Source organism: Stegostoma tigrinum, chromosome 9 (assembly GCF_030684315.1).
Source record: "Stegostoma tigrinum isolate sSteTig4 chromosome 9, sSteTig4.hap1, whole genome shotgun sequence".
Taxonomy (NCBI): domain Eukaryota; kingdom Metazoa; phylum Chordata; class Chondrichthyes; order Orectolobiformes; family Stegostomatidae; genus Stegostoma; species Stegostoma tigrinum.
Genome location: NC_081362.1, coordinates 14,932,586 through 14,957,692, shown reverse-complemented (window position 1 = coordinate 14,957,692; position 25,107 = coordinate 14,932,586). Strand labels below are relative to the sequence as shown.

Genomic DNA, 25,107 nt, shown 5'->3' with positions numbered 1-25,107 from the left:
GTGAGCAGTGTTTGACTTCAGAACACCCGTCTGTCACAATGTGAGAGGTTTCTAATTAAAATTGTCATTCCCACATGAAAGGGCTGATAACTTGATGCCTGTATCCAAGAAGGCTGCAAGAAATCATTTTGAGCCCACGGTAACAGGAGACAATTGTTTGTGAAGTCTCGAGACTGAGGGGGTTTCACAGATCATCTGCCGTGGAGGGATAACAGTACGCAGCGAAATTCTCTCATTGCTCGTTCCTTCTCTGTACCATGCAGCTGTCAAAAAATGAGACACTTGGGTGATACCGCAACAGGGTTTATAAAGGCTCCCATTACCGGACTATTCGCTCTGGTTGGATTTAATTCAGTAGGAGGTGAACTCAAAAGTCTCCACGGTAGTTTATAACAGATGGCATTAGGAAGAGTGACCGCGTAGCTGTTGGATCATTGTTTAAAAGCACACACACCTCCCCCCCGCCAAAAACAAAAAATACACAATGAAGGATCAAAATAAAATGAAAAGGTCAAAACAAGCTATGTTCAAAGTCGCTAATATCGACTCATCCTTTCCTCACGGTGTTTCTGTCGAGCTATTTTTCTTCAGGCCTATGTGTGTATGTGTGGAGGTAGAGAAGTTTCCTGTTCTCCAGTCACAATCCATACGATTCCTGATTTTGTGATTTTTTTATCACAAGTGCATTTTATCAGTTCAAGCTGTAGGATTAATTACTTAATTGGGGGGCGGGGCTCTGAAACAAGGCCTGCGATGACAAGCAGAGGTGGAGACTTTGTGGAACTCATATACATCTTAGTTGACAGGTTTGGACAGATCTTCTGACAAGTAATTATGGCTTGTTTTTTGCTTTTTCATTCATGGGGTGAGGGCATCACTGGCAATGCAGTATTTATTGCCCATCCCTAACTGCCCAGAGGTCAGTTAAGAGTCAGCCACATTGCTGTGGGTCTGGAGTCACATGTAGGCTGGACCAGGTAAGGATGGCAGATTGCCTTCCCTAAAGGCCAAGAGTGAACGAGATGGGTTTTTCTGACAGTTGACAATGGATTTATGGCCTTTGTTAGATTCTTAATTCCAGATTTTAAAAATTGAATTCAAATTCCATTATCTGCCATGGTTGGAATCAACCCCAGGCTCCGAGAACGTTACCTAGATCTCTGGATGAACAGTCCGGTGATGACACCACAAGGCCATCGCCTCTCCCCAAGTCTGTGTTTGATTCATGGCCATCAACGTACAAGTGTGTGAAAGTGGGTTCCCTGACTATCCTTCATTTTCCGCCATCCATCCCTTTCCTGGCAGGTACCATGCTCCCATTCTCACAGCATGGTCAATTGCTCTGTAAGGGATGATATCAGTAAAACGATTTGTATCACCCTGGATTGCAGGTATACACGGAACCTCTGGTAGACATTCTTAAAGTAACACTTGATGCCTATTGTCTATGTAAAATCCGAATTGGAATCAGGAAGCAAGATGGATTAACGATTATAAAGACACAGACATTTGTCTTCTCTTGATCTCTCTCCTTCACTCCTAAATTAGTTTGATTACTTTTCTTTCTCTCCTGAGGTAGGCCAAGAGGGGCCTATGCAGAGCAGTTTAGGGGAGCTGCTCCCAAAAGCAGAAAGGGAGGTAGGAACTGGAGTAGGCCATCCGGCTCATCGAGGTAGAAGGCCAGACAATACTGGTTGAAGGTGAATGGCAAAAGACCCAATGGCAGCTGGAGGAATCACGCAGTGACTGGTTAGGATCTAGAATGTACCGTCTGAGAGCGTGATGGAGGCAGCATCATTGTAGCTTTCTGAGAGACTTGGATAGTTATCAGAAGGTACTAAACTACGCACAGCCTCAGGGAAAGAAAGCAGAGGAGTGGGGTTAGCTGAGTTGAGATTTGTTGTGGACACCTCACACCGAATGACTTCCTTCTGTGCGATAACCAATCTACAACAACAAAACAACTAGGAAGTCTTCCAGTTAATGGCGAGTGACAGCTGATACTTGTTTTGATTCCATTGTGTCACTGGCTTTAAGCAGGGAAAAGTATTGGGGAACATCCACCAATGGCCACCATTAGGAAGTAGGGGTAGAAACAATTGAAATAAGAGCAACATCTGAGCCCCAATATGTCAATGTCTGGGAAAATTCAATAAAGGATAGCAGGACCAGCAGAATTTTAATAAAGGTAACTGGTGTCATAACCACGGATCACAACCGCACATCACTGAAGGAGTGTTTCATCTCACTTCTCTTCAAAAGGGGACTCAGATAGCCAGATGTAAGTCCAGTAGCTGTCAGGAGGGGAACCGTAGAAGACACCTGACAAACATTACTTTAATCTCCAGGAGATCCTCTCAGACTGTTGACCTGACATAGAAAAAGACACCAGTCTGGATGGGAGACAGATTTGCATCTTTCCCTTTCAAAAACACACAAGGATAGGCCTGATACCCTAGTGTATGGACTTGTGTGCTGACAGCAGCCAATAAACACCTCTGCAGTACAGCTGAAGAAAGTGTAAAGACAGCCAGCTGCTGTCAAAAAGAAATAAAGACAATAATTCCAATCAACCCGCAAAACCAAGAATCTCAATCAATTATTCAACTACCATCATTTGTACCACAGGCAACAATGATCAAAACGGCCACAATGTTCTTGCATCCACTCTTCATGAATGACTCAGAGACCAAGCTACATATATTTCTGGATGTGTTTTTGCATTAGTGTGTGCTGTATTATTATTTCTTCTGTACTTAGTAATTAATAACCTCTTCTGTTAACTCAACTTAAGAAAGTCTGGTTAAATTCACTTTTGTGTCTGTGAGAAAGATATCCACAAAGGAGGGAATCCTTTGTAAATGTTGTAACCATGCAAGGCAGTAGAGTGGTGGGGGTCTGGGGTTGGAGGTGGGGCAAGTGGCTAAAGAAAGGGGGCACATTTCATCCCTCCAGAGCTTGACAATTTGGAGACCAGTAGCTTATGATGGCTAAATAGGGCTAATTTCATTTCCATTCTGTGAAAATCTTGGACTTCCCTTTTACTTTCCATAATGCTGCCATTTATAATCCGTGCATCTCTGCTGGCTCAAAAACATTCAGATCTTGTTACTTGAAGAGATAACTTTTTTTTTTGTCCATGATGGGAAGTTGTATTTAGTCTATCTTTTCGATGAGACATGCAAGCCCATGACCCTGAGTAAAGCATGTTGAAATTCTCTGAAACCACAGGAGCTGAACATTGCAGAAAGTAGGGGAGAAGTCAAGTTTCCTTTTTTGCATCTGTTTGCAGAACCTTCAAAAGTTCTGTTATAGAACCCTCATGGAGAGGGTAACCCAAGATGATACCAACTGCCTGGAATCTCATGTAGCATTGTGGTTTCACCAAATGTCAACATGTTACACTCAAAATCACAAGTTTACCCTTTTCCCAGGAAATAAGTTAGACTAAATGTGATTCACCAAGTTCTCAAAAACAATTATAACCTCAGGAAATAAAGTCTGAATTCGGTTGACCAATTGTCCATAATCCCCTTAGTGGGAAAAAGTGCAGATTTTTAACGTTATTTTCATTATTCGCTCTTGCAATGTGGACATCATTGGCAGGACCAACATTTATTCTCAGCCCTAGTTTGGTAAAATTAGTTCAGATCAACTCACACGAGATTGAAGGTTGAAGCCGTCTTGGCCAGACTGGGGAAGATTGACAGGTTTCCTTCTGTCATGCACATTCCTGAGTTTGACAACTCGCTGACTTTGTTGCCACTTGTTACAGGCATTAGGTTTTTGTTCTAATTAAATCATTCATTCAAATTCTCCACTGCCAAAGCCAGGATTTAATACTAACATTCTATTGATTGTCAGTCCAGTATCATAACTATCCCTCTTCAAGACTATTCAATTATAATTGGCATTTGGAAGAAGGCAGTAAAGCAGCAGTAAATATCTCCTTATTGCATATAGTAAACATTTAATTTATCATAAATAAAAACCGAAAGAACTGCAGATGCTGTAAATCAGGAACAAAAACAGAAGTTGCTGGAAAAGCTCAGCAGGCCCAGCAGCATCTGTTAACGTTTCAGGTCTGGTGACCCTTCGTCAGATCTGAAATTAGTTTGTCGTGTTCTGTTGGCAGAAGTTGGTGGGCCCCCTGATTGTCATATTGCCTGCCTCCTACTGTACAATGTTGTTCGGGTGATTGACCTGATGGAATGTTGGAGGACCGTTTGGCTTGAATCAACTTACCTTGTGTGCCGAGGCATTGCAAGTGCTGCAGGAGCTTACAGAAGGTGAGGCCACAAGGGATTTCAACACAAGAACGATGCTGTCAAATCTGAGATGTTGGATGACTGAAGCAAATGAAGGTTGATGAAATGGGAGCGATCGTTGGGTACAACTTTGTGCCTGAGCAGTGTACTGGTTTGGATTGCTGAAGGCAGTGGAAGATGAAGGATGGAGACCATCGAGGAGAATGCTAGAGAAAGAGATCAGGAGCTGGAAAACAAATGATCAACTGAGGATGGGCATTATGCCCTCTACAAGATGTACTGCTGAAACTCTGTAAGACTCATTTGGCACCCTCCAAACCTGTCACTTTTGCCTCTTAGAAGGACAAGGGCAGCAAATGCCTGGGGACATCACCACCTGTATGTTCTCCTCCAAAACACTCAACAGCAGCTTTGGAAATTTATCGCTGTCCCTTCATTGTTGCTGAGCCACAATGCTGAAGCTCCCTTCACAATGACATCTGTGTGTATCGACATGAAATGGACTGAAACTGCTCAAAAAGGCAGCTCAATATCATTTCCTTAAAGGCAATTCGGGTGGGTCACAAATGCTGTACTTGCCAAAGAAGCCCAAATCTCCATGCGTTGTTAAAAATTTCTGAAATGGAAGTAGGTAGTCAGGATGAGTGAAAGCACAGTGTCCTAAGCAACTGCATTGTCTGATACAGTGAGGGAGTTATTTTACGCACTCAGGCCATTTCAGAGGCACCGGGTTTGACAGCTAACACGAGCTCCAGCTCCTCAATGTCATGCATAGAGAAACTGGGAATGCGACTGTAATCTTCACGTATCCCTTGTTTATTCATTAAATCCTACTTGTTTTATTCCTCACACTCTGTCCTTACTTATTATGATGCAGTTTGTGTGCACACAGTTGTCAGATTGTCAGCAACTCAATTGTCAGGCTGCTGCCCACTCAGTGCCAGCCTGCTGATTGACAGGGGCATTGTGCTGAGTGAATCTGGGAGCACATCTCCGTAGGACTGTCACTGCGGTGGCGGTGGGGGAGAGGGGTGTGGGTGGGGGTGCATTTGAGCCAAAATAACTGTTGGGCGCCAAAGCCTGTGACATATTTGCATTGCACATCACACAGGAAAGTAGAAACAAGCTCAGCTGCCCCATTTGAGTCATTGCTTAATGACCACTTCACTGAGCAACTATTAGGTCCACAGTCTGTTTGTAACAATTCGAACCAAATTAATGCCTGTTTGCCCCCGTTCTTCCAAAATGTGCAATGTGCCTCATTGCAGTGTATTCCAGCATTTTCTCATATTCGCACGAGGCCTTATTTTAAAAGTTTTCACTGTGAAATCAAATGTACAGCCTGTATTTAGGTTGGTGTTTTTGACCCTTACTGATGGAATATTTTTCTTTCATCGAAACAGGGACCTAATGCACTGCATTAGAGCTCAGTTGTCAGATTTCCCAAAAGTACAAGCATGCCCACAATACAAGAATGTTGCGTCCATGGATCTAATGAATTAAACCTCTTCCTGCACTTTCGAACAATGCAGATTGCCCAGTTTGAAAAGCAATACAGCACAATTAAAATCTGACTTGATAATGTAATTAGCAAAATGTGTGCGATTGGCCTGTCGTAGAGCAGTACAGCCCAGGAACGAGCCCTATCTCCCCAATGTTATGCCAAACATGACACCAAATTAAACTAATGCCTTCTGCAGCCCTTGGTCCCTATCCCTCCATTCCTTGCATATTCATGCGCTTGTCTAAAAGCCCTTTAAATGTCCCTATCGTATCTAAGTTGGTGGCCATTTTGTGACAAAGGTTCTGTGTAGTTGAGCTGTATTCACTTTATGTAACAAAACCATGGCCTGTTACATTGCTTCTTTTAAACAGAAGTTGATAAACTCATGTAGACACAAAATGGACCCTCTCTGTGTCTAATGGTAGGGGTTAACCTTTAAAAGAGATCTTAGCAAACATATACAATGGTGGTTAGCACTCAGTGTGCAAAATCATTACTGGTCAGTTTGCTATCAGGCCTCCTTTAAGCTGAAAATGATCATAGAATCCCTACAGTGTGAAAAGAGGCCATTCAGCCCATCAAGCCTACACTAATGCTCCGAAGAGCATCGCATCTATACTCAGGCCAAGACCCCCCCCCCCGCCCCCCATTCTAACCTGCATTTCCCACAGCTAACTCACCCAGACTGCACACTGTGCGCTAATTTTTCTACTGTAGCGAATCCAGCCAGCCTCCACATCCCTGGACCAATATGGACAATTTGGCCCAGCCAGTCTACCTATCCTGTACATCTTTGGCCTGGTGAAGGAAATTGGAGCACCTGGAAGAAACCCACCCAGACACGGTTTGGATTGTGCAGGCTCCACACAGACAGTCACCTGAGGTTGGAGTCAACCCCACGTCCCTGGTGCTGTGGGGCAATAGTGCCAAACACTGAGCTTCCCATGAAGATGTGTAGGATAAAAGACATTTTACCCTTCTGTTGGGTAGAACTGCAGCAGATTTATTTTTATCTTGCAGTAAGTAATAAGAACTTTATCATATGCATGTAACCAATCTCCGTGATTTTAGATTAGATTCCCTTCAGTGTGGAAACAGGCCCTTCGGCCCAACAAGTCCACACTGCCCCTTGATATATCCCACCCAGACCCATCCCCCTATAACCCACACACCCCCGAACACCACGGGCAATTTAGCATGGCCGATCCACCTAGCCTGCACATCTTTGGACTGTGGGAGGAAACCGGAGCACCCGGTGGAAACCCACACAGACACGGGGAGAATGTGCAAACTCCACACAGACAGTTGCCTGAGGGTGGAATCGAACCTGGGTCCCTGGCGCTGTGAGGCTGCAGTGCTAATCACTGAGCCACTGTGCCACCCCAGTTGTATTTATGATCAGAGCCAGTTGGATTTTCAGATGAAGCCCTGTTGAAATATTTGAGTCAATGTAAATATAATCATATAGCTCTCGGGTCTATATTCAGCTCAAGAAAATATTCTGTTGAGAGGAGTAAATAGAATGGATCTTCAACAACGACAGCAATAGAACATGCCAGACAATTCAGAAGCATTATAAAACAAACTATGACCACCCAAGTGATTAAAATGATATAATCTGGTGACCAAAAAGGTTGATCAAAGAGGCTGGCTTTAAGAAGTAGAGCAAAGAAAGCAGGCAAGCTTTGAGGAGATTATAGGAGGGAATTCAGCCCTTCAAGCCCAGAGAGCTGAAGATAAGGCTGTAACCAGTGGAACAATTTCAGTCCATTGAATATCAGGGATGTTCAAGAGGCCAGAACTGAACACATATGTCTGAAGGGTTGTGGAACCGAAAGGAATTTCAGATAAGGGAGAGCTGAGGGCACAGAGAGATTTGAAAGTGAGGATGAAGATTTTAAAACCCAAAATGTTGCTTGACCCAGAAGCCAATGTAGGTCAACCAGCACAGAGTTTTGGATAACCCCATGTTAATGGTGGTAGAATATGGGAGACTGGCCAGCTCAGCATCCATGAGCACTCATTCCCATAGAGAGTGACAAATACACATTGTTCAATTGTGTTCGTTTAATGAGAATTCCTGGGAACGATAAAATAATCATTTTGGATATATAGTGGCATGTTAGTCATGTTAACAGCCCAGTGATCAGAGGTGCAGGTTAAGGTTCACAGCCGGTAGTCAGGATCAGGAATTCTCCACCTGAGAGTGTGAGGCAGGTTCAATTGAGGTCTTCCAAAGAGACATTGGATAACTAAATGAAGAGAAAGGGTTTACAGGCCTTTTGGCAAAAGATAGCAGAGTGGGGACACGTGAAGGTGCTCACTCAGAGGGCTAGTACAGACACAATGAGCCAAATGGTCTCCTGTGTTGCAATGATTCAGATTCTTTGTTCTAGCTGGACACAGGAGTAAGATTGAGGAATAGCTCTTTGGCAAGATATTTCTAGCATTTTCTGCATATAGTTGAAAACTTGCTTCTACTGCTGCTGGTATGCCAGTACTGCTGCCCCAGAGTGCCCAGGACACAGGCTCAATTCCACCCTCGGGAGTTTGCACATTCTCCCCGTGTCTGCACGGAATTCCTCTAGGTGCTCCGCTTTCCTCCCACAGTCCAAACATGTGCAGGTTAGAGTGGATTGGCCATGGGAAATTACCCATAGTGTCCAGGGATGCGTAACTTTGGTGGATTAGCCATGGGAAATGCAGCGGTACAGAGATAGGTTGGGGGGTGCTGTTTGGAAGTCGGTGTGGACTCGATGGGTTGAATGGCCTGCTTCCACACTGTAGGGATTCTATGATTCTAATCCATGAGCTTGTGGAGGGATTTCAAAATACTAATGAAAATGATAAAATAGAAGCTTTGTATGCGGGGCATGAATAAGTGACTAGCCAAGGTCTTTTTCCCAGGGTGGGGGAGTCCAAAACTAGACGGCATAGGTTTAAGGTGAGAGGGGAAAGGTTTAAAAAGGATCTAAGGGACAATTTTTTCACAAAGAGGAAGTGGTGGAGGCTGGTACAATTACAACATTTAAAAGGCATCTGGATGAGTACATGAACAGGAAGGGTTTCTCGGGATAAGGGCCAAATGCTGGCAAATGGGACTCGATTAATTTAGGATATCTGGTCGGCATGGACAACTCGGACCGAAGGGTCGGTTTCCGTGCTGGATGTTTCTATGATTTGTTGATGTCCGACACGAGAGACCAGCATATGGGTATAATTTATATTAGTCTCCATCCAATATTAGTAGTGTTTTTTTTTATGGAGACTGCAGAATAGTGATTGGGTGCAGGACACTGACCTGGGACACTTTATCCCTGTTGTGTAGCTCAGCTGCCAGAGCAGTTTTGGAGATGAGCTCAGCAGGCCAGGGATCGAACCTTGCTGGTTTGGATGTGTCATTACCACAGCAGCTAGGCCTCATCAACTCTGTCAGCACTCCTCCTCTGTCAGGGAGATGCCTTCAAATAGGATTTAAAAGAACATGAAGAAGAGTAAGTGATTTCTGCAGCAGCGGGAATTTGAAGTGGAAAAAATAAAACAGTTTTAATAAAGCAGATGCTATCTTTTTTGGCCTACGCAGACAGTGTTTGGGACATGCCAGTGAGCAAGAACATCCATCATTCTTTCTGTTCTTATATGGCCTGTGCCTTCAGAGTAATGGTAATTCATGTAAATAAAGTAAGGAGGTATCGCTGTTGCGATTAAGTCTTCCATAATTCTTCATCGTGTTTATAAATCACTTCGAGTTGATTATCCATTGAGTATCATCACAGTAATTTGTATTCTCACCAGTCATGAGCAGCTCAAAAGATTTATTGCTCCTCTCTCTCTGTTTTAATAATAAAAAAGACTAAGACTCAAAAAAAAGACATGCTATTAAAAATAAACATCTGAATTGGATACAGTTGCCAACTTTGGTTGGATGTTTGCCTGCAAGTTTTGGAATATGACCCCCTTCTCCCGCAGACAAATTCTGCCCCCACGTCCCAAACTAGCATTGGTCACCCATCATTGTCACCCTCGCCAATCATAGAATGCCTATGATGTGGAAGCAGGTCGTCAGGCACGTTGACCCACTGAAGAACATCCTACCCCTCTACACTATCCCTGTAATCCTGCATTTCCCATGGCTAATCCATCTAGCTTGCACATCCCTGAACACTACTGGTAATTTAGCTAGGCGAATCCACCCTAGCCTGCACATCCTTGGACAATGATTCTTAACCCTCAGCTTTTTAAACCAAGCTCCAGTGACTTCCAAACATTGGTCCAATAGCCTGCTTCCACACTGGAGGGTTTCTACAATGGTGCATAACTGTCGTGGGCCTTGACTTGCCAAGAGCTGTATCCCTGGAGGCATTTCACACACCTGTGCAATACAACGTGAGCCGGTTCTATATATCGCTGGGTTCTGCTTTTCCTCAGATAACAGGTGTAGAGCTGGATGAACACAGCAGGCCAGGCAGCATCAGAGGAGCAGGAAAGCTGACGTTTCGGGGTCAGGAGCCTTCTTCAGAAAATGCAAAGATTTCTGAAGAAGGGCCCTGACCCGAAACATCAGCTTTACTGCTCCTCTGATGCTGCATGGCCTGCTGTGTTCCTCTAGCTCCACACCTTGTTATCTCAGACGCCAACATCGGCAGTTCCTACTGTCCCTGATATTCCTCAGCCCAGTTTGCTCGCGGCCGTGCCATCATGAGGGCAGAAAGTGGGTTCTATGGTGTGCCAGTTCACTGCCCCTTCCTTCCTAGATCAGCGACTGAATGAGAACGGGCTTCTGAACAAGTGGGGAAGAGGGAAAGGGGCAGAGTGGCCAACAGAAACAGCATCAATCCTTTGTAAGCCACGCAGCTAAAACCACGTGCGAGTCAGAGAGCCACAACTTCAACCTCGCTGCTCCAACCTGTGCTCCCTTTCTAGCCCTCTCCGAGCTGATCATGTACTAAACAAGTGAATTGGTCCTGTTTGCTTTCTCATGGCGTTTGAGTAGAATGAATTCACTGTTTCTTTTGTTTTTCAGCTCTTCGTGAATTCCCCAATGACATCTTTACAAACGAGGAAAGAAAACATGGGGCTATTGCTCTCCATCTGCTCTGTGTAAGTCATAGCTTCCTTTTGCCACCTTAATTCTAATGTTAAAAGCTTGCTTTGCCCAATGCAAGTATTTAGGGAGTTTACAACAGGTTAGATCCCTCTGTTTACAAAGAATTATGCTTGCAAATCAACAACACTTCAAGACCGGGCTAAAAAACAGAAAATTTTGTTCTACATGTCTGATTTGGATGGAATCAGAGTTGACCACAACGAGAAAACTTGCTGTCCATGACTTTCACAGCAAACATAATAGGATGAGGTAACTAAGTTCCTACACCAAATGCTTTCTCTCTTACAGAGGCACTCCTTGTCAGCAGTTATTTATTTGTAGGAGTTAAGTTGATATTTTATTCCAATTCAAAGATTTTGGTCTGAATTTCCCATCCTGCCGTTGGGTATGCAGAGTTGAAAGTTCCTGTCTCTACCATCCAGACTTGGGTGAAAGTGCCCCAGACAGCCAGAGAGCTGTGTTCCGGGCCAGAGTTGGTGTTGGTTGTCCCACTGTAGAGATCGGAGATGACCACACAGGGGCAGCAGAGCCAGGCCTTTGTAAGACTTGGTTCTAGCTGACAGGAAAGCAATAAAACAAAGAAGAATAGTCATTATCCTTCATACCCTGCAGCACATACAGTCCCCGTGCCACTTTCTACCACCACCTCACCAACCTATAAGGCCTTTTGTAGTCTCTATGTAACCTTACTTCCAAGCCATGCCAGCCCATGCACCCTCATGCATCACTATTTACCCTGATACTACTAAGTTAGCTCACACGTGAGCAATCCTCAGAACCTGTGCTGAGATGAAATAAGGTCATGTTCTAAGTGTCCATTGAGAATTCAGTTGTTGTTTAAAAACATTCATTGATTTAAGAACTCATTTACTACATTTTACTTCATTTGAGCATTTGAGCCCTAGAAAAACAAGTATTTGTATTCATAGCTCCACTTCAAAGACTTTATAAATCTCAGAGCTGTCACTCAAACTGTAAATTGACAGGCAACCCACTGCACTAACATTAGGTTATGAAATCAGTCATGCAGTACAGATCTTTTTAATGGTAGCCCTCGAGCTTATGTCAACAGGCTAAAATGGCAGACAGACTTTTTTCAAAACACTGTGGACCATTTAGTCAAAAGTTTAAAGGCCAGAAGATTTACATGACCTGACAGTTTGGCAGTTCCAATTCAGTGAGTTTGCCACTTCCTTTGATGGCTTGACATTTTCTGTGACAGCTTGACAGCTCTAATGAGCTTAGACTTCTTTTCACACATGTTCATGTCTGCTTTTAACAATCCCAAAGGACACCTGAGATTTCCAAAAGTGCACCTAACCTCCTGTAAAAGTGTTGCCAGATCTATCCAAAAGGATGTCACGCCTTTCCAAAGGGGTATCCTACCTTAATAAATGAATCTGTCTGCTGTAGACCTTCTCCAGAAATGTCTAAATTCGGCAAGTCATGGTTTGGATATCCCCGTAATGAAAATTAGATCTGATTGATGGCAGCTGCACGTTAGCAACGGAGGTGCAAGACTCAACCTATCCCTGGTCACCTCCTGGCAAAAATAGGGTGTCATGTTTAGGGGCAGGGTTTCCAGCGTCAGGGCTCTGATGTCAGCCAGAGACCTGCCTCCCGACTTTGCCTCTCTCAGTTCATATGAATACAGCTTGTAAAAAGAGCAAAAATGCTGAGCCTTCAGTTGCAACCAGGTACGTAGCATCCTTAATGTCATAAAATGCTCCCAATCACCTTCCAGCAATATTCTAAAACAAAGTCAAGCCAAACAGGGATATTAAGTCAGATACTATAAACTCGGCCAAAGATGTAGACTTTCATTCGTGACTTGAAGACAGAAAGAGAGATGGAAGTGTGTAGGGAGGGTATTCCTGGGGTTAAGATGTAGACAACTAAAGGCACTGACAACAATGAGAACAGAAGTTGCTGGAAAAGCTCAGCAGGTCTGGCAGAATATGTGAAGGAAAAGACAGAGTTAATGTTTCGGGTCCGGAGACCCTTCCTCAGAACTGACAGTAGAGCATTTAAAACTGGGGAAGCACAAGAGAGCAAAATTAGATGAGCGCAGATAGATTTTCTCCTTTTTTGTGGCTGCGGCGGTGGGAAGGGGTTTGAGAGAGCTGTTGAGTGGCGCATCCAGTCCATCCCTCAATGTTATGGCGGGTTCAACTTGAGCACCTGTTCCAGCGTTGATGGATCAGGGAGTATGTTCTTTTCCTCTGATGCATCTCGGTGATGCCCTAAGTGGCAGCGGAGTGCGTGATCCCTCGGGTGGGCGATCTCTCAAGAGGTTGGGAACGGACCCTGATCCACGAGAGTTTGGCGCAGTCTCTTGGCAATGGCAGCGGCTGGAGTATCGGTGACTTCCTTGATGCTGCATCCTCGTGGAATGGTTTGGCAACTGCGGAGTGTGGCGGTGTCCTATAGCCGCTCAGGGAATGACTAAGCCCTGGATGGAACCTATACACATTTTGCTGTATTTTCATAAGTGCATGTATCAATGAATTACGATGACTGTGTCTTGGAGGATTGTGAGGTTGGAGATGGGACCTTGACACGGAGACACTTGAATTTGAAGTCTGGTCTTTGAAAGTCAAGGTGTCGCACCAGAATGAAAAGGAATTGGGATTTGGTGAGAGCTAACAGATGTGCAGCAGAGTCATTGCTAAATTCAATTCTACAGAGGATAGGGTGCTGCAGCATTGGAATGGTGAAGGCTGGAGCAAATGAAGGCTTGTGTGAGGGCTTCTGTAGCGGATGAGCTGATACAGGGGTGAAGTAGGAGGATGTTACAGAGCTGGAAATAGGCAGTCTGATTGGCAGAGCAAATATGAGGTCGGATACACATCTTGGGATCAAATGTCCATCGCTTCAGACTGGAGTTTAGAGCAGGGACTCATAACCATGTCTTGCCATAGTTCAGCCATTGTCTGCTACTTGCAGAATCTGCTTAAGATCTCATCTCACTATTTTTGCTTCGGAGGTCATTTCAAGAACTATTAAAGAGGGAATCCAGCTGATCAGACCTTTTGAAAGATTACTGCTGAGAATTACTGTGAAAAGTAAAATTGTTCTGCTTTAGCTATGCCTGTCGTTTGATGAGAAACAGAGTTCAGATCTCTGAGCATCCAAAAGGACTGAGCCTAAAGATGAAGAAAATTTGATCAATCATAGAGTCATAGAAATGTACAGCGTAGAAACAGACCCTTTGGTTCAACTTGTCTGCAACAACCAGACATCCCAATCTGACTCAGTCCCATTTACCAGCATTTGGCCCATATCCCTCTAAATGTTTCCTATTCCTGTACCCATCCAGGTGCCTTTTAAATGTTGTAATTGTACCAGCCTCCACCACTTCCTCTGGCAGCTCGTTCCATACACGCACTACCCTCTGTGTGAAAAAGTTGCCCCTCAGGTCCCTTTTAAATCTTTCCCCTCTCACCTTTAACCTATGCCCTCTAGTTTTGGACTCCCCCATCCTGGGAACAAGACCTTAGCTGTACACCCTAGCCATGTCCCTCATGGTTTTATAAACCTGTATGAGGTCAGCCGTCAGCCTCCGCCCCTCCAAAAGGCTGAGTCTATTCAGTCTCTCTCTAAACCCAAAGCCTCCAACACCAGCAACATCCTTGTAAATCTTCTCTGTGTCCTGTCAAGTTTAATAACATCCTCTATTGAATGGCAACAAAGCTAATTGTCTATACTGGTGATAGATTTTACTGTCTTCTGAGGTCAGTCATTCATTTGGGTGCCACAGATGTTAATTGACCTTTTGATAACTGATCCAGTTGGTAATTCTAAAGTGAGAGCTTAGTCAGTGATGCCGTAATTCTAGCATTGGCAGGAGGGTCACAGTCAGACCTCATCCCCAGCACAGTTTAAAGGCTGCACATGTGCAGGACCCAGTGGAAGCACTGAAGCAAGAGAATTGTGGGTTAGTTTGTCCACTCACTGTCCAGGCTGATTCAGAACATCTAACAAAAAGAACTTATACCTGTGCAGTGCCTTTTAATGTAGATAAACTACCCACGAGAGGGAAAAATACAAGACACCTCAGAGGAATGGGCAGAGGAACAGATAGTGCATCTGGAGACTCGAGAAAAGAGATGTGCTTTTGGAAACGTCTCCAAGGTGGAGGCAGATTTGGAGGGGGATTTTTACAAGAACTTCAGGGCGCTGTCAGTCATGATTCTCCGTCAATCATGAAGTGATGGTTTGGGAATGAGGGGATATTGATGAGAAAGTTCAAGTTAACACAAGATGGCAAGTATGCAAGGAAGCATTGAAGAGAATCTAGATTCAAAGAACACGACTTGAAATGCTTTACATTAGGTGACCAACTACCAATTAAGGTCTGAGAGGGATTAGGCAAGTGGAATGAAGTATGGAGCAGCTCTGTTTAATGGATATGTTCCTAATCAATCTACTCAGACGTCATATTACAATCCTCTGGATTAGGTAGGTCTTAAACCCAGGTCTCCTGGCTCACAGTTAGGGATTCTATCACCACAACAGACCCTTTTTAGTTCTGGTTATTACCAAAGTGTGGCCAACTTGCTTCACATGTCGTGGTATTCAAGTCACTTCTCATGTGTGCCGCTTCAAACCAGGAGACAGGACTAACTGACACTTGGGCAGAGCCCAGTTGTTTTTCAAGATGGAGGCCAGTGCTTCCTGCTGGTTGACCCAACTTCCTTCTTCACCCCTGAGGTAGTCTGTGCCCCCAGGAGACATTTCAGGATTTTGTAAAACCTTTTTCCATATTGATTCGGGACTGAGTTAGATGGAAGTTTTGAGTTCACAGTCCTGAGAGGTGATTCATTTTAGCCAATATGATAGCATACTCCAGCGTGAATTGGTCAGAGTTGTGGACTGCCAGCATTGAAGCTGTTGAAGATACCTTGTTCAATGTTTTCAAGGCAAGGACAGGTAAATCTTTGAAAGCAAGGAAATTGAATGTTATGGTGAGTGGGCAGATAATTGGAGCTCAGTCCTTAAAAAGATTAGCCACGACCTTCTTGAATAGCAGACAAGGCTGAACAGGCCAGCTGGCCTACTCTTTCTCCTGCTTCTTATGTTCATTGACAGGTTACCTCAAACTGGGCAGCAAGAGACAATAGCCTCTCACCCCAGGCTCATTGAAACAGAGAATAGGGCTTTATAGGACGTACTACGCTGTTAGTCATGGAGTTACACCAAAAATTAAATGGTGGAACAATTCCCTGGATAAGTGTCTGGGTACGTACTGTGTACTTAGCCCAATAAAGTCTCCGACACTGTGTAAGAGATATTCACAGAATGTCCCGGCCGCCACCAGTCAGCCAATCGGAAATGGAAATGTTCTGAGCAAATGTCAGGCCTTGTGTGTGCATCAGGACTTTCTCAGGGTGTAAAAGCACAGGAGCAGCAGCAGAGAGCTCCACATTCTAGGCTGGTGACAGCAGAGGATCTGGCCCAGTCAGTTTGCTGAAGGCACCTACAGTTTTCCCAGATGTGGTTCTGCTTCCCACTCTTCCTAAAAAGCAAGGAAGTTAATTCAGGGGCAGTTTGCCATTCTTGGTGTACATCCTTAAACCCCTGAATGTTGCCCTGTTAGCTTTGTCGTTAATCCCAGCCTGGGTTCTTGGCAAATGAGGCCTACGTACTAGGCCATGCTTTGCATTGAACGGGGAATGATCGATCTGCCCATGCACTGGGCATTTGTTTTCTCTCTCTCTTGCAACAGTGCCTGGATTGAATGCTGATTGCAGTCGATTTTCATCAATTTACAATTCACCAATGTTCTACCTTCGCACCTGATGGAGGAGCCTTTGTGCCTCACTCTGTTTAGGTCGCAAAATAATCAAACTGTGCTGCTGGATGCCATCCATTTGAAACTGCTTCATCAAAATCAGGCACGATATTAAAAAATTAACACTCATTGTCTCACGTTGTAGAAATCCCATCTGTAAGTATTCTGGAGAGTGTTATGATTGTTGATTTTTCGGCTCATGTTTAAGTGGAAGATAATTACGTATTGTTGAAGCTTCTTATGCAGTCAGCGTTTAGATATTCCCAGCTCGGTTTTAAGCTAGGCCATGTGTGGAGCAAAGAGTCGCCAACTGTGCACTTCTGTTCCAAGCCCAGAAGAGCACCCTTCACTATAGGGGGCTTCTAAACATCTGTGGTTCGGTCTTTAACGTCCCCCTCCTCCACACGGGGACAAGGAATGGACAAAATTTTGCCTGTTGATTTTCCGTACACAAACACAAAAGTGTCTTTGCACACTGAAGTTCTACCTATCCCCGGTAGTGTGAAGGATGTGACTGGCCTCACTACTGCAGAATGCTCCAAGTAGATGGACAATTTGGTGTCACCTGTCCTTCGTAGATAAATTTGCAAAGAAAAACATGTTTGACTATAAACCCATTAGGAAGCGGTCAACACATAGCATCCTCGAGATCCCGAGGGCAAAGGAGAGTGTGAATCCTGTTGCGTTGTCCCCTGTGCAGACTGTCAAAGTCATTTGGGACAGTGCCTCATACCAGAACTTTCCAACAAGCACCAAAACATCACTTGGCTGGTGGTGAGAAGGGCATTTGAGATCTTTTCCGTAAGCCCGGCCTGTCTACTCCATAGCACACCGCCCTCGAAGTGGCTGCAGGGGTGTTAAGACTGTCACACATCTCGTTATGGGATGTGCCTTCACAAAGGAATTCTGGAGAGAGGTGCAGTGGCTTTTGTTGAGGTTCATCCCACGCAGCTCCATGACGTGGGACTCTGTGCTCTATGATCTGTTCCCTGGGACTCTCACCACAACAAGCATCAACTGTGCTTGGAGGACCATCAACTCAGTGAAGTACAATGTATCAGATGACCCAGGGGTTTTAACAACTTTAAGGTAACTGCCTGCTTTTGCACTCTCAGACTCCGTTTTTGTCTTCTCGGACTCCAGCACTGTCGTAACCTGTCTTTCCATGTACCCTTAGGTAACAGGAGCAAGGCAGAAGAATATATGCTGCTTTCCTGTATCAGAATTGAGATGAATGCCTCACAACCATGATCTAGGAGGCATGTTAAACTAATACCGCTCTCCACTTTCAGTGACAACTCAATCCCCCTCCTACAATTGGGAAGCCTTACATCAAATAACTGTGCCGAAAGCAGATGGTGGCTACTGGGGACAGTTGGTGGGACCAGCTGTTGCGATTGCTTTACCTTGAGCAGGGTCTGCGCTCCAGAACAAATCTCATTGTCTGTGCGTTATTCAGGATAAAAGAATTCGCAGGTACTGGGAAAAGGCCCAGCCATGTCCTCCGACCAGGCTTACAGGCCCAGTGCTCAAAGGACCATGTGGGAACATCAGGGAGAATGAGAGTTGATTCCTGTCCTCTGCTCACTAACAATACTTGTGAGAATTGGAGGTCAGTTCCAAAGCAGTCTCAATGGAGTCAAAGTGGCAAACATCCGAAGAAATATTCCGCGCACAACTTCAGATTGGAGCGAACAAATTAGAATTGGCAATCGCCTCACTGTTTGAGGAGTGTTTGCTGCCTTCGGCTATGGAAGCCCAAAGCTGGTTGCCAACCGATGCCAAAAATTCCATCCAACCCTATGGTGGCAAGGGAGTGAAAAGAGGGGAGAGGGAGCAGCAGTGTGCCAGCCTCATTGCCAATTAAGTCCACAGTGGGTCTGCCAGAGGCCTTGTCTGTGGTACTAGTCCCGATGACACTGATTACCCTGCAGAAAGGTAGACCCTGCTGCCTCAGGTAGATCCTGACTGGGTCCACACACAATAAGGCTAACCTCAATGGAAGGGCGAGTCCTCTCCCAGAGGTTCAGAGAAGTTCTGACCCCACCACCCAAGACATTTTTCCATCCCCACCCTTGTCTGCTTTCCGGAGAGACCCCCCACTCTCTCCGTGACTCCCTTGTTCGCTCCACACTGCCCTCCAACCCCACCACACCCGGCACCTTCCCCTGCAACCGCAGGAAATGCTACACTTGCACCCACACCTCCTCCCTCACCCCTATCCCAGGCCCCAAGATGACTTTCCATATTAAGCAGAGGTTCACCTGCACATCTGCCAATGTGGTATACTGCATCCATTGTACCCGGTGTGGCTTCCTCTACATTGAGGAAACCAAGCGGAGGCTTGGGGACTGCTTTGCAGAACACCTCCGCTCGGTTCGCATTAAACAACTGCACCTCCCAGTCGCAAACCATTTCCACTCCCCCTCCCATTCTTTAGATGACATGTCCATCATGGGCCTCCTGCAGTGCCACAATGATGCCACCCGAAGGTTGCAGGAACAGCAACTCATATTCCGCTTGGGAACCCTGCAACCCAATGGTATCAATGTGGACTTCACCAGCTTCAAAATCTCCCCTTCCCCCATCGCATCCAAAAACCAGCCCAGTTCGTCCCCTCCCCCCACTGCACCACACAATCAGCCCAGCTGTTCCCCTCCACCCACTGCATCCCAAAACCAGTCCAACCTGTCTCTGCCTCCCTAACCTGTTCTTCGTCTCACCCATCCCTTCCTCCCACCCCAAGCCGCACCTCCATCTCCTATCTACTAACCTCATCCCACCTCCTTGACCTGTCCGTCTTCCCTGGACTGATCTATCCCCTCCCTACCTCCCCACCTATACTCTCCTCTCCACCTATCTTCTTTTCTCTCCATCTTCGGTCCGCCTCCCCCTCTCTCCCTATTTATTCCAGAACCCTCACCCCATCCCCCTCTCTGATGAAGGGTCTAGGCCCGAAACGTCAGTTTTTGTGCTCCTGAGATGCTGCATGGCCTGCTGTGTTCATCCAGCCTCACATTTTATTATCTTGGTTCAGAGAAGTTGTTCACTTACCAAGGGCTGTAGATCTCAAGACCATCCCAACATTTGTTGTCCATCCACTTTTGAGAAGTGGGCACCTCCTTGAGAAGGTGGGGTCCATCTGGTGCGGGGTGGCACTCTGAGTGGCATGCAGTAGGCAGTGAGCTGCATTGGACTTATCCGCAGCAAATACTCCACAGGTCGGGATGCTGTTTATGAGCCTTTGAGTGGTGTCTGTTTGTCTGAGAGCAGTTGGCAGCACTGCACGTTGGAGGTAGCATGCATCAATCTGTTGGTGGATCCTGCAGAAACAGCCGCATGGGGTAGTGAATGCACTCATAGCTTTCTCCTGTATGCTGTCAAATCATTGCCTTTAGTTGGCCCATGCACTCAGATCTGCAGGTTGTGAGGCTCAAACTGCACTGCTTGCATACACTGTTGGTGGACAGGCCCTAGCTAGGCACAAGATGCAGTGCTGTCCAGTTCGTTGCCAGTCTGTAGCATACAATCATAAGCTGAGCTTTAAAAGGGCATCTCAAGGACAATCAATGGACAATGTCACTGTCGTCGCGTTCAACATTGTTGGATTTAGCCATGCCAATGTCTTCAGATGCAAGATGAAGAAACCTTTCTTTTGTTCAAACTGAGCAAGAGTGTCGTAGAATCATAGAATCAGTGAATCGTAGAATCAGTGTGCAAACAGGCCCTTCGGCCTAACAAGTCCACACCGACCCTCAGAGCATCCCATCCAAACCCATCCCCCTATAACCCACCTAATCTACACATCCACGGAGGGGAATAGATCCCTGGCGCAAATCATTTGCCAAAAATCAGCATCTTTTTCTCGAATTGTATCCCCTTTGGAGTTTTTGTGCCCATCCTGATGAAACAAGAATCTGTTTCTCCAACAATATTTAAGCCATACTATAAATTCTGCTGGAGTAAGGGGTGGGAGGAAGGTAGTGAATTCAGCGTTGTAAAGGCTGGCTTTCGACCAGGTATTGATTAATAATGAAATGTAATTGTTACCATCCTCATTCATGCACATGTAGAACGAGCCAGTTTGAATAGCAATATCCCAGCATCGCAACTGACAAAGACTGAGCACGATGCTAAGAAGTGAATTGCTCTGTTCATTGTGATATTTTACAAATGAAGGTTAAACATCCCCTTGTAACGTTGTTCCAAAGGGTTTCTCTGTGGTTAAAGTACATGTGAAGGGACACTGCTGTTTTGTGGACAGATACAGCGGCTAATTTGGGTGAAATCTTGTACAAACAATGCAGTGATTGATCAGATGATTAGTTTCAGTGAATTGGCTCAAGGATAAATAACATGTTAGGCATAACTCTCTGCTCTTTGAAGAAGAAAGCTGTGGCCTCGTTTTGTATCCACAAGGCTTCTGATTTAACATTTTCATTCAAAGGACAGTGTTCACTCAGTACTGCACTCAAATGTCAGCACAGGTCATGATCTTGAGACGCTGGAGCGGGAGTTGAACTCTCAGCCTTCTGTTTCGAAGACAGGAGCGTGACCAACGGAGAATACCAAATTGGCTGAATGGTAGCACTCTCATCGTTTGCAAATTGGAGTGAGGCAGCCACTTGATACACTGATGGCAAGGATCAGATAGCCTGGCTGGCTGTGGGAACCCTCTCTGGCATGTCTCATGAATTATTGTGTTGCACTGTACATGTCCTCCAGGATTTTGCTGCTTGGAACGAGATGAAAATTTGAGATTCCAGAGGAGGAGCCGGCATCAGAAGCAGAGCCTTCTGAGGCAGGGGATCTTAGACACAAAGAGAAGCTCGCAGCAGCGTCAAGGACAGCTGCTGGAGAGAACAGAGTAGCCAACTTAATCAGAGAGACTCTTACCACTGATTTTATAACTGTTACATAACTGTAGAAAACTTGCGCGAGTCATGTCGTTTAAGTCTATTACGCTCGCTGTCAAAAAAAAGTACTTGATTCCTCATCAAAAGCAGAAATTCAATTGAATTTCCTGCCCATCCCGAAAAGAAACATAGTGACCATCAGCGTCGGATTTTCCAGTCGGAGAAGCCTGGAAATGTTGATGTTTGGAGGCGTGTAGAAGAGGCAAAAGTTTTGGGGTAATGGGATGGTGGGCACACGGTGCCAGGGTGCCGGAAGTCCTGTAGTGGTTGTTAGTAGTGGATATATGGAATGTCAGCCTAGAACATTAGTAGAGACACTTGGGACGTGGGAAAACTGAGAGGAAATGAAGAGTCAAGAAAGTGAGAAAGAAGGTGGATTGGAAATATTTCTGGGGTTACGGAAATGGGGAGTTTGAAAGGGGCCCTAGATAGTTTGGGCACTGGATAAGGCTGAACCTGAAACGCCGAAAGAGGTGCAATTGGTCAACAGTCATAGAGTTACATAGCACAGAGACAGACCCTTGGTCCAACTCATTCATGCCGACCAGATATCCTATCTTAATCTAATCCCATTTGCCAGCATTTGGCCCGTATTTCTCTAAACCCTTTCCTATTCATGTACCCATCCAGATGCCTTTTAAATGTTCTATTTATACCAACTTCCACCACTTCCTCTGGCAGCTCATTCCATACACACACCACCCTCTGCTTAAAAAAATTGCCCCTTAGGTTCTTTTCAAATCTGTCCACTTTCACCTTAAGCCTGTGCCCTCTATTTTGGACTCTCCTACCCTGGGAAAATGACCTTAACTATTCACCCTAACTGTGACCCTCATAATTTAATTAACCTCTATAAACTTCTGGGTCTGACACTCTAGGAAAAATAGCCCCAGCCTATTCAGTGTCTCCCTGTAGCTCAAAGCCACCAACCCCAGTAACATCCTTGTAAATCTTTTCCACACACATTCAAGTTTCACAACATCTTTCCTACAGCTGGTAGACCAGAACTGAATGCAGTCTTCCAATAGTGGCCTAACAAATATCCTGTACAGCCACAACATGATCTCCCAACTCCGGTACTCAATGGAGCCATTGGGAGCAGTATGTCAAGAATCTGGGAAGGAGTGCATTATGGGCAATGGTTTAAAACAACTGCGTCAAATTGTGGTGTCACTGTAATATGGTGGTGACTTATTTTCACATTCATATCTTCTAATATTACATGCTTTAATTTGGAAACTGTCCGTTATCAGCCTCGATGAATGAAGTGAATATGTGGGGAAGAAGTGTCCTTTAGGGAAGGAAATTACTATCTTTGATTGGCCTACAAGTGACACCAGACCCATAGCAGCATGGGAGACTCCTAACTGCCCTCTGAAATGGCTGATCATGTCATTCAGTTCAGGAGTAATTGGTGGTAACCCAAAAACCATACCAGTAACTCTTGAACTGCACTTTTTTAGACAGAGTCTTTGTTGTAAATAAAATAAAGTTTCCCAGGGGATTTTAAAATTAAAGTTAGTCACAGCATAACTATTTGATAATTAAATTCCTCTATTCTCCATCCCATACCAGAAAGATACTGATTTTTTTTTTTCAAGTGCTCAAAAGGATGCCTAATTCATTTCCTGGCAATGCTGAAGAATGTAGCATTTGCTACTGCTGCGTATTGTCGGAGGAGGCGAAAGGCTTCTTTATGTGAATTTTATTTATAAGCCAGGCCAAGGAGAGAGGTGAACAATGACCACAAACTTTGGCCTCAACCCCCACATTTTCCATCTCTAAGGTGGGTATCTTTGTGGGCAGTAGCACCATCTATATTGGGCACCATGTTGGGTGCAACCACACCCTAGAGACCCAGCTCAGAATGAGAGTGAAAAGTAGACAACACAAATTGGTGAGCTAACAGGAAAGGCATGATGGGAGGTTGGTGTGACACTGTCAAACTACGAGCTGCGTGCAAGGATGCATGGCAAGCCGGATTTCGTGATGCGTACGAAGAACGTCTCTCAAAACCCATCCGTAGTTAGAGTTGGCATCCCTACTGGAATGGCTGGGTATCTACGGGAATCAGCATCAATCTCCTAGTGGCTGTTGAAAGATGTCCAGGAGATTTCCGACTGCTTTTTGAGACAAATAAATTAATGCGCATCACTTGTACGTCAGTAATTACAAAATGGCAATCCAAATGTACCCTTGGCAGGAGATGTAAAATGGAAAGCAGTACTGTGCACATAAATATTGCTGCCTTTCCTTTAAATGACAGAACAGCTTGAGGTACAAAAAGGGTGAGCATTACTACAAGCCTAGAAGTAGCATGTGTAGGTTGAAAACCATAAAGATAGATTGAGGCTAGCTTCTTTTTATATCGACTGAAACTGTTCTGAGAATTGGTGAGAATATATTCAGGAGGTTTAGTTGGTAAGAAATAATTGTTAGAGGCCCTTTAAGTGATATCCCATCTCACGCCCCCCGAGAACCCAAATGCCCCATATCGTCAACTTTTTGTGGCATCATTTATGCTAATATCTCCAGCCCAATGTGGTAACTCTTTTTCTTCATTTATTGAGCTTATGGGAGGTTTGCTGTCTGACTAGCATTTATTGTCCATCTCCTAGTTGCCCTTGAGAAAGTGGTAATGAGCTGCCTTTTTCAAACGTTACCATCTGTTTAGTGTACATAGACCCACAGAGCTACTGGATGGGGACTTCCAGGATTCTTATCCAGTGACACTGAAGGAATGACAATACATTTCCCATGTCAGGATGGTGTGTGGCTTGGAGGGGAACTTGCAGGCGGTGATATTCCCACCTGTCACCTTCCTTCCAGATGGAAGTGGTCATGGGTTTGGAGGTGCTGTCTGAAGATCTTTAGTGAATTTCTGCAGTGCATCTTGTAGATGGTGCACACACTGAGCGTCGGTAGTGGGGGAGTGGATGTAGTGCCAGTCAAGCAGGCTGCTTTGTCCCGGGTGGTGTCCAGCTTTTTGAGTGGGGAGTAATCCATCGCACTCCTGACTTGTGCCTTGTAGATGGTAGGACAGGCTTTGAGGAGTCAGGATGTGCAGTACTCGCTGCAGTATTCCCAGCTTCTGACCATCTCTTGTAGCTGCTTATGCTGTTGACACACAGCTAGTGCTGTGGGGTAGGTTCGCCAGGTTGACATGTCATTCTTAGGTACCCCGGTTCTGCTGTTGGCGTACTTTCCTTCACATTTTGCTGAGTCAGTCTTGATCCCCCGGCTTAGTGGTAAAAGTGGAAAGCTGGGGGGAGTGGGGGTTGGGGTAGGTAATAAGCTGGGCCATGAGTTTGTAGATTGTGATTGAGGACAGCGCTGCTACTGATGATGGCCCACTGAACCTGGTAGATGCCCAATCTTGAGTTGCTAGATCTATTCAAAGCCTGTCACATTTAGGATGGTGGTAGTGCCACATGACAGGGTATCATCAGTGTGAAGACAAGACATCATCTCCCCAAGGACTATGCAGTTGTCCTTCTATCAAAGATGTCATGGACAGA

The 25,107-nt window shown here is 45.1% G+C and overlaps 1 protein-coding gene across 2 annotated transcripts in view; it reads left to right on the top strand.

The window, feature by feature from the left end:
• slc24a3 (solute carrier family 24 member 3) overlaps nucleotides 1-25,107 on the top strand; it is a 344,615-nt gene that overhangs the window by 180,632 nt on the left and 138,876 nt on the right. For both annotated transcript variants that reach the window (XM_059648357.1, XM_048536075.2), the window contains exon 3: nucleotides 10,796-10,872. In XM_059648357.1, coding sequence (XP_059504340.1) covers nucleotides 10,796-10,872 — 77 coding nt within the window. The remainder of the gene's footprint in view (nucleotides 1-10,795; nucleotides 10,873-25,107) is intronic.